The sequence below is a fragment of the Convolutriloba macropyga genome, chromosome 1 (genome assembly GCF_964194025.1).
Source record: "Convolutriloba macropyga chromosome 1, txConMacr16.3, whole genome shotgun sequence".
NCBI classification, from domain to species: domain Eukaryota; kingdom Metazoa; phylum Xenacoelomorpha; order Acoela; family Convolutidae; genus Convolutriloba; species Convolutriloba macropyga.
The window spans coordinates 62911750-62922756 of NC_134468.1; the positions used below are offsets into that span (position 1 = coordinate 62911750).

The 11007-nt window shown below is 33.9% G+C and overlaps 1 protein-coding gene across 1 annotated transcript in view; it reads left to right on the forward strand.

Moving 5' to 3' along the window:
- The window catches only part of LOC142350472 (uncharacterized), a 48910-nt gene extending 39388 nt beyond the window's left edge, over positions 1–9522 (forward strand). The window contains exons 3-4 of the mRNA XM_075402325.1: positions 750–904; positions 9238–9522. Of these exons, the coding sequence (XP_075258440.1) occupies positions 750–904; positions 9238–9275 (193 nt within the window). The 3' untranslated portion in view covers positions 9276–9522. The remainder of the gene's footprint in view (positions 1–749; positions 905–9237) is intronic.
- The last annotated feature ends 1485 nt before the right edge of the window (positions 9523–11007 follow it).

Below are 11007 nucleotides of genomic sequence, written 5' to 3' on the forward strand. Positions count from 1 at the left end.
ACGGAACGGGGTTTTAATCTCAAATCCAAAACTGACCAATTTATTATTTGCATAAAGATAGCAGAATTCCAAAATATGGTGATTTTGGTTTGTTTTTTATCCACCCTCTTGCGGTTTTTGCCCTTACCGGCTGGGCTAGTATACTATATTTTTGCTCGCGCTAGTTCAATGTTGAGACCCAGATACATAGCATACTGAATTTTTCCAGCAAGTTGAGACTTTTGAAAACAGATCCAACAGCTTTTTATCTTTTTTGGCTATGGGATTTGACATATTAAATAGTGTGTTTAATTAAGTTAAAAAGGGAAACAATTTATTATTTATTAATGTATAGCTTGACAGCTATTTCAAAAACACCGAAGTTCGCTAGAGTGGCTAGAGAGCACATATCTTGAACCATACTTAGCACGAGCTGCTTGCTACATCGGGTCTAGGAAATAAACCCCCACAAAAAATTCATCACCTAATTTTCCATAAGAAATAAACCCCAAAGAAACTAAAACTCAATTTTTAAAATTAAATTGCATCCTTGATAATTTCGGTTGTGATAGTTTCATATCGAGTCCCACGGGGTGCTAAAGCTTCACCCGAGATGCATGGCGAAACGTGCTAAATGCGCAGCACTTTATTAGTCAAGTGAGGGTTTATTTTGTATTTAAAATTAAATGTTTTTTTCGTGCGCTTTTCTCTTAAAAAGGTGATATCTCTCCTTTTAAATTAGTTTTCGAATGAACAAATGTCAGTTTTAGCTCCAACTTCTGTCTTACCACATTTCGTGATAGAGGATTTGAAAAGACGGATAGGAATTCATCCATTCTAGCCGACGCACTTCAGTTCAGAGTTTTAATTGAACCACAGTTCAGGAGGATCAACTGGTTTTCCTTCTCACCTGACGATAAACAAAGTGAGTTTAACTTAGTAAACAACTGCTTTTACCAAGTGTATATATTCGCAGCCATCACGATATTAACAAGATGTTACCAAGATATTAATTAACAGGAATATCAAAGGAAACCTAATTGCTAATTAATCGAATTTATAGTCCCTCAAATAAATCATTGATGATTAAGACATATATTGCAGATTAGCATTTAACGAATATCATTCTTTTAAATGTTTGATCTTTAAATTAAGCCGCAACTATTTTCAGACTATCATTTCGCCTCAAAATTCGCGTATTGAAACCCTTCAAATGTTTGCTTTTGTTTCCAATTTTCTTTTTTTCTTTTTCATTAGTGGCGCATTACTTCTGAAAGCGGGTGACTCCAATTACGATTGACAGCGAGCGATTCACTATAGCAACTGACCATTTCTTTACCTAGCTTAGCACCGGTTGTTCTTTCCATTTGCATAACGTGATACCGAAATTGAGCACGCGGACTTGTGGCCTAACTGTCTGAAGAAAAGTGAATTGAAGAAACTTCAATTCTTTTTCAACTATTTTCCGGCAATCTCTTCCGGAAAATCCAAAGTCTAAGCTCTATTGTAGAAAAAAGTGGCTATCAACTCAGTTGGCAATAGCTAAAGAGCTAATAACTGCATATGAAAATTTTCATTTGACATTCGCAAATATCTTGTTGAAAATGGTTTAAAATATTTTCGAGCCTGGTGCATTTCTCTGCATTGAGTGGCAATTAACCTAAAAGTATACGAAATTAACCTAAAACTAATTTTATAAGGAATTAATGGAGCCTTTAGCAACAACGTGGATTTGTTAAATCAATAGCCGAACTTTCGTGTCTTTCCTGTTCTTATCACCCCTCCTCTGATAGCAATTTTCACGATTTTTAGTATTCTAAAAATCACCCCGCCGGCCGTTTGATAGCAATTTTCACGATTTTTAGTATTCTCCCCTTCATATTTCTACTTATATTTAAACTTCCCCTCCATATTTCCCTGAAGACCAGAATTACTATGTGGGTCCTTGTACAAGTAATCAAGCTTTCATTACGTGGGAAAAACAACGAGATCAGTGATCAGCTGTTTATGGATGATTCAACGGACTGATTTTACTGTCACTATTTTAATTGACATTGAATATGACAACTTTCTAAATTTCATTGCCGAGTTTCTTTTAAAATTTCGTTTTAAATCTGCTGGCTAATTTCGGATCTTTTCCGTTTGTGCAAACCCCCCCCCCCCCCCCCCACGTTATTGTCCCAAAGTTTCAGAGCACGAGTACGTGGTAAATCATTATGTAAAAATATGGCATATCTGCCTCTGAGGGTTGCAAATTATATGCACCCACTAAGCTGGGGGGGGGGGGGGCTTAAACGGAAACGATCCCTAATTTCTCTTGTCCAGAAATCTCTATCCAATTGATACTGAGGCCACTAAGAGGTTGCACGAGCTAGCAGACGGCCTGCTCTTTCAAGTGACAGAAAGATTTCATTGTGCCTCCTTCCCAATCTTTTAATCTTTTGAATATCAGCTGCTTGAATTAAAAACAGCAGCCGTCTTCCAGCTCTTGCAATGTCTTTGTGGCAGCTAAGATGTCTAAGTTGCCATTTGTTTTGGGAGAAAGGAAATTTGCCCATTGCTATTATCTGATCTGCACGTCCTAATAGCGGTGAACTGCGGTCAAGAATAGCCGATAGTTATTCTATAGTTTCGTTTGCCATGCCCTTTTGCATATTTCTCGATAAAGTTTTTACATGACTATTAGGATCTATTCTGTTTCGGTCCCCCCAGCTTAGTGAGCATAAATCTTTTATGACCCCCAGGCGCACGTGCTATTTTCTTACGTAGTAACGTGTTATATAACAACATATAATTTGTAACTGGGGGTCATAAAAAACACGGGGGGGGGGGGGGGACAGAATAGATCCGACTATTATTTAAACTTTTTTCGTTCCACTTCAAGACTTCGGGTTGGTGGCTCAAATTGTTGACTATAATCCACACTACTTTGACGGCAAATGCTTGATCTTTCTTGCCTATATTCCTGATTTCTCCAACATTGATGCATTCTACTTTGGTTCTAATTTCAATCTTCTACAACGTTTTGTCACGATATTTCATGCGTCCGATTAAATTTTTTGCTTAGGTGCTTCCCGACGATTACTACTGAATCATAGAAATCTGAATTTCGTAGTCTGAATTTCTCTCTCAAGTTAGGTGATGCACTGATCATCATTTTGCTCACACAAGACATTAAATAATAGATTTATCGTATCAACCACAACTAACCAGAACAAACTAGTCCTTTTTATATAGCAAGAAAAAGTACACACTAAATAATGTTCAGGTAATTTTACCTGAAAGAACAACTTAACCCACCTTAAACGTTCAGGTAGTCTCTTTCCTGAGCTTGACTGAACATACCTTAAATTTACCTAAAAAACAACAGAAAGTTAAGTTAAAATTACGTAAACTTACTTCAAAAGACTCAAAGTAAAAAAAAATGAAACATATCTGAATATCACATTAAAAATACCTTAATTTTAAAAATAAAATAAAAAAAATTAAAGTAATTTTACCTTTAAAATTAACGTGAAAATTTAAGGTTTTTTTAAGGTAAGTTAAGGTTAGTTCAGGTGAAAGTTCATGTGGTGCCCCCTTTATTTATCAGGTAAATTTAGCGTTTTTAAGATCTAGTTATAACATTTCATTCAATTTAAATATAGTAAGGGGCGATAGCAATCAAGTTTCTTTGTGCGGTATTGGTCCATACTGTTGTAGGGAAACATTTTACAACCAAGTTATTTAAAATTTTATATGTATAAAACGAGGTTCAATAATGTGCGATCGCAGATAAGGTTCCGACCCCGCTCATCCACAATTTTGGCAAAATTGTCTACCACATGAGGAACAGATAGAAAAACCCAAAAATTCAAGTAATTTTCAAAAAAAAGTGTATGAACAAAAAGATAGCCTCCAAAGTAGATAACTCAGTGGATCAAAATATGATGAATTCGATTAACGATATATGCCAATATTAAAAAAGCGAGTCAAGACGAACAGCGAAATCAAACAACAACAACAAAGAATAATTACATCAAAAACTTTATGTCCGTTTTATAAAACAACACATAAAAACAAAGTCACAATAGCGTCAGATAAAACTGAAACTAAACAAAACAACTTTCAATTCACAAGAAAAATTACGGGAGCAGTCCGTAATAAGACTGGGTAACAATTAGACAATAAAGAACAAACAGAACAAAAACAGTAAAGTTGAAAAATTCGCTTATTTTTTTAAAAAAACAGTTTATTTCAAAGTAAGGAAAAACCATTAGATGTCAACGAAAAAATCCCATAGGTTTACAATTGCCAATGATTCTACAGAAGGGATTTAAGAACTGTCGGTTTTCCATTTCTTATGCAGTTACAACAAGAACAACAAATAGACAACAAACAAAAAATCAATTAAAACTTGCCAGAGAACGCCTTCGGAGCCTTAAAGCCATACTTTGGCCCTCAACAAAAGTTTGATTGCACTTTCATCGAACACCTATATTTTAATATGTGACCTCTCATTTATAAAACTAGGTAAAAAGTAGACAAAAAAGAAAAGAAAAGGCAAAATTAGGTAATACTTGTTTTTTTTCGAAAAAATATTATTTCCAAATACATGAAGCTCTTAAATAAAAATGAAATAGTTATATAGGTTCGTTTATTCTTCGGAAAGAAAGTTTTGAGGTCTGCAATTATCCAGAATTTGTCTTACTTCTACGCAAAGAACGTCATATATAACAAAATAAAAAAAATTCACTTTTTTTTGTGACAAACCAGTGTCGAAGCCGGTAAAGTCATAACGAATTCTTCAAAACCATAAGAATTTGTGACACCAATCCCTCTTGAAATCGTCCCTTGACAACAATATGGCCATATTTGGCCTGAAATTAACGAGACAAGGTAACAAACAGAAAAAAATGGAACAAAATTGCGATAGGTTTTTTTGGAATTTTCAAAGTCAATGAAGTCATCAGCTATCTATTAACATCAGAAAATCAGCTCATCTAATCTTCCAAAACAATCAATGAAATCGGGTCATTGTACAGGAAAATTCAAACGACTAAAAGGACAAAGTAGAAACGACAGTTAGAGACAAAATTTGAAAATTCATTTAAATTCTTCGAGAAATTAGTGTCGAAGCCGTTAAAACCGTAATCTTTATCTTTAAAGATTTTAATATCATCAAATTAGCCTTATTTTGGAACGCCAATGATGTGATATATGAATTGTCAATAACGTGATAATGTGACAAAAGTAAAACTGAAAAATGGGCAAAAACCTAAAAATTGAAAAGAATGTAAAATCTAGTAGTATCAAAGCAAGAAAACCATAAATTAGGACAAAAAACGGCAATAAAGATTGAATTTGGATTGATTAAAAAGAAGAAGCATTCGTTCATTGCTGACACAAAGCTACAACTGATCAAATTAATAGAAAAATGCAGGCAAAGTTCAATAAGCTTTTTTTAATCCTAAAGTCAAATATTTTTATTAGTCAAAACGACCATAAGCTTTCATGTAATAAACCCGATACATAAATTTGGAGCTAATTAGGAAGCCAATTGGACCTATCACGAGTGAGCTTTGATTTGAAATGTTCTTTTAATTAATTAATATAAAAAGACCGAATTTTTTTCGATAAAAAAGACCGACTGATTACAATCCGAATTTTTTTTTTGGACTGGAACAATCCAAGATTGGTCCAAAACTAGCCCTGCTAATGCTGTTTGTCCATTAAGAAACCTCATTTTTTCAAATGTCATAGATATAGATATTTTGTTAGTTAAAAAATTAAAAATAAATGCTGCGTTTTTGATAATCAACGAGTAAAGTTAACAAAAAACGGCAAAGTTTTAATTACAGAGCACTCTCAACGGAAGTTGAAGTAGAAATAGCCCCATTTTGAGTCTACACAGAATGTGTTAGTGTTTTCTGTGCGTGCACTTCCTGTAAATTTAATCAAAGTGAACTAAAATTTTTATTTCGTTCTGTTTTTGATGAAAAAGTCTGAATTTTGAAATATTTAACCAGAATTTTTGACAAAAATATTAAATTAAAATTGCCCACAGTATTTTTTTGTCCCTAAAAAATTAAAATAAACAACCCTTTCTTAACAAATTTTCACAAATTTAAAATTTTTCAGTTAATTTTGCGAAATCTTAGTCAAAAATTCCAAAAAATTTGAATAAAATCACTGGAATTCATTCTATTTTCTCAAAAGTTTAAATCTCGATAACTCCCTCTAAGAAACGAAAATAAAAAAATCTCTTTAACTCCATACTCTACGTTGGACAAGCTTTCTAATGATACCAGTCTCAACTCTCCACAATGAATATATCGATCTGCTAAAATTATCTGAAAAAAAAACCCATTTGAGTACATAGTCCCCCCTCAAGAGGGGTCGGAACAATAATAAGATTATACTATATAATTTTTTGTAAGTGCTGCGCTGGGATTGTTGAAGAAAACATTCCTAAGGGTCACAGTCCAATCTTACAGCGCGGGTTGAGGAACTGCGTTGCGGATATATTTACGCTGCATGCCGAGCAATCTGCTGAATTCAATTTTGTAGTGTATTTGCTGTCTCTATAGACAATTCTATTTTTATCTTCGCGGCAAATTTTTCAGACGACACACAGTGTTTGAGGCGGACTCTGTTTTTTTTAGAGGGCGGTTGCTGTAATTATCAAGTGTCGCAATACATAATTCAGGGTCATTCCAGAGGCGTCGATCCAGAGCAGTATCTCAAAAAAGTCACCAACTTCAATCCTGACAAACGTGTTAAGCTCAACTGGGTGAAGGTAAGGGGTCGCATCCACCAATGAAAAAACATAGCCGGAAGAATTCCGGAAACGACTCGAAGGAGAAAATTGTCCATAATAATGACTTAACAACTGGAACAACTATTGTGAAGCCTAAACCTTCACAAATGCCATAATAAAATAAGCAGGAATAGAAACGGCATTCAAAAACAAATTGAACAAAAAAAAACTAGAAAAATTTAATGAGTTTTTTAAATAGTACAAGGAAACATAAAGCCGAATAAAGTCCCTTTGCAATTAGAGCAATGAAAAGCTCACAAAGCAATGGGCAAGTCATAATAGGCTATGAAACCTGTCTAAGATTTTAAAAAAAAGAAAAATAGCAAAAAAATAGGAAAAATGGTTAAAAATTTTTCAATTTGCCTGTCATTTTTCTTTAGCAAAAAATGTTTTATACCAACAAAACTTTAATCAATTGGTGTCTGAAAATTCCTCATGCGAGAAACATGCTTCTAATCAAATCCCACTTAAAGCAGTAAAACAACAAAACATGCAAAAAATCATTAAATTTTGTCTAAAAATCAATAAAACTGATCAAAAACCTCCAAATTAGCATTAAACTGAAATTAACTACTTGAAACCTTCAATTCCTATCAAAACAAGGCTAGAACTAATACAATATCATAATCAAACCTCATAACCATCAAAAGTTGCAAAAAAACTGCTTTTAAAAGCCGCACGTGAACAAAAAATTTCGCTCGCTTAGAGAAATTTTTTTCACACATCAATTTCTCGCACTCTCAAAAACAGTGCTATGAACAAAAAACCACTCTTTTTTTGCTCCACTCTTCACTTTTGTTCAGCTCCAAAACCACTCCAAATTTTTTCACGCGTTTCATTTCCCGCTTCAAAATTCACACCAATAAAATTGATTTAAAAAAGGACTTCTCCAATACTCCTCTTCGAGTCGTAATAAAATATCTGAGACGCGCATTCCAATGATCCCAATACAATCAGGAACTATAGCTAGTACCAATTTTTAGAATTCTAGTCTTTAAATCACTTTCGAGTCCTGGTGTCATTGCTAAAGAGCATAAACGAGAGATAGCCGACTTTTCTCGGACGATGTTCGACACCAAACATCGATCCCTGCAATCAACTATTTAATGCAACTTGACATCGCAGTAATGAATGCTCTCATACCGTCCTATTACCTCATACCGTCCTATTACAACCGTCTTCTACTGAATTTTGAAGATTTAAGGTAATACGTACATTAATAACCCTAACTATTTTCATCAGTCAGTTTCCGGGATCGAGATTTCAGATTCCTACGTGGATATATTGTGTATAAATCCGCCGCTGAATGAGTAAATTTATGCATGAAATGTACCTGTGACTGTGTTGAAAGTTCAGTTTGGGCGCTGAATATGCTGATTAAAATCATTTTCAGCGTTTTTCAACGAATATGCATAAACTCTTTAGAACTACAGCACATTTAAAAAAGTTGGAAATCACCGCTTTGAACACATTTCCCATCAATTCCGCATATTCTTAGGAAATTTTAGAATGAAATGTAAAGGAGCTCAAAATGTATAGACAGCATAAAGCATAAAACTATCAAAATTGTATTAGATGCTCTGGTAGATTCTGGAACAATTCAAGTTTCAGCAGAACAATCTTACACCGCTATGCCAGGTTGAAAATGCTGAACTAATGTAAGAAATGCAATAACAGCCGTTGAAACCAAAATTTTCATTCAATTTTCAAAAAGGCCCGGATTTATTTGAGAAATGCTTTAGAAAATCCGCAGTGCTTACGGATAATTATGCACACTATAACCACTGAGAATTAATTGTTCAGTGGTCCTCAGCGTATTAAATAACAAATACCTCGACCCGGGAAGAAATACGTGCTACATTTCCATTCAATCGATTTACCCAATTTGAGCTTCCTGGACCTCCGATGTTTCAATTGCAACACATGGGGGAATATCGGCTAGCTTTTAACTACGGCACTGACAAGAGCTCTAACCCCACAAGTTCCATTGAGAAACTTGAAGAGGATCAGCATTTGAAAGCTAGATTTCTGTTGTACCAAAATATGATTCCACAGTAAGAAAACACTCAAATGAGCTGGAAAGCATTTGCCCAAAGAATCGTATATCACTCTATAAATGTAGAGAAGGTCACAAATTTACATCACACAGCAAGAGCCACGTTTTAACACGCACAACAAACACAACATCAGGAAATATTATATTAATACAGAAATATCAGTACATTTTGCATTGAAAAAGTTTTATAATGCAGGTTTCCGGAATAAATTTATTGGTGTATCAAACTAATTCTAAAAATAATTACGAAGAAACAAGAATTTTTAGAATGCTATTTTTGACTTTTTAAACTTAAGTGATCTTAAATTGGCAATTTGTTCAAAGGTACGCATAAATAACAGATTAAGTTCTAAAAATTGTAAATTTTGCTTTTTGGACGCAAGCGTAATCTATACTGTTTTAGGCATACTTCCTTCCCGATCTTTGCTTGAACGTTATTGAACAAGTTGGATTTGGCTACGGTTCATTCAGGATTCATGGCTTGTTAGCTCCAGAAATTGGTCTAATTTTCCCTCCACGATACGGAAAAGAGTTGATCGTGTACTCCCGCGCACAAAATCTCAAGGAACAATTAACTTTCAGATGGTTTAAAGAGACTTACATTTGCAATGAACAAAGATGGGCCTGTCAGAACGGAAAGTCTCGAAACATTTCAAAGCCGTTCAATACGCAAGATACATTACCAATATAGCCAAGGACTGGTGCGACCAAACGATAGCCCATTTTGGTTACATTTGTGGAATTCTTATTAAGAGATGGCGGTCAAAGGTTTCATAAGTCTTATCAATGAAATTATAAATTCTTTTATCAGCTTTATTCTTTTAAGAAATGGATCTTAGGAGTGTGCTTCAAGAAGCAACTGCGTGCTTCAGCTGCAATTAGCAAGCTTTAATTTTCGCATCTATTCTGATCGGGCCCGTGTTTTTTATGGCCCCACTTACAATTTTTTTTCATATAGAACGTTCATATGACAACGTGTTATAAAACAAGTTTGCCTGGGGGTATAAAAAGTGCCAACTAAGCGTGGTGGAATAATCATATTTTATTTTCTCTGTAGTATTTCTCATATGATTGCTTCCAAATAAAACTGTTCTTTGTCTGTATTTTTTATTCTAGTTATTATACCTCCCCCTGTACAAAAGAAAGAGTTCAAATGTATCTCACTTTCGGTTCATCAAGCCACGATTTGCATCTTAAGCCACGCAATGTATTGATTCAGCTTAAACAACATTATGTAAATAGTAGTATCAGTTAAAAAACGAAGAAAAATGGTTCTATGTAGTTTAGAACTATTTTAAAAAACGCAAACGAGTCGATATCAAAACAAGGATGCTCGTTAATGTGCGTTTGCAGATGTTTCGATCCCAGCTCATCTACATTTTTGAGTTAATTGTCAACCAAAGGAAGAGAAAATCAAAAATAGATGTTTGAGTTCAAAAATGGCTACACAACCAAACTACTAATTGAATTACATGTCATGCCTCATTACAGCGCTCACAAGATTTTCCATTAAAAAGAATACGAATAATGACACGAAAATCAAAAAACAATCAACATTTTTCCAACCAAATAATTTCAAAAACTTGAAAAACATTAGCTTTTAACAAAAAAATTCATGATAAATTTATTAAAAAGTGATTGCAAAACCAATATGACCTACCTTTGATTAGTCGAAGCCATAGAAACGGAATAAAAATGCAGAAAAATTACCAAAAATTTGCAAAAACACAAATTATTGAAGCCATTAAAATCATTAGCAATTATCTGAATTTTGTATTGCAATTGTTATTTATACAAATTCAACTAAAATCATACCAAAATATTAAGTTCACTCGGGCCACATTTGAAAATCACTGGGATCTTATTACGCGATTATGCTAAAAGAAGAGAAAAAGAAGAACAAATATTGACCAATCACAGAACTTTCATGAAAAAGCATATTGTCCACCAAATAAAAAATCAGTTACGACATGATATCAATAGGCAAGTTACTTTTTGATTTACAAGGAATTGGATGGGACCTCTCAGCGATGGGAATAAGTTAAAAGTTGAGGAAATGCTGAAACACTGAAATGTATAATCTTTGAAAACGAATAATATCAAAAACTTTAACACTATTCGCTATAACCTGACTGCTTAGAGTAACATCATTCGTTCAATCCTCACAATTAGA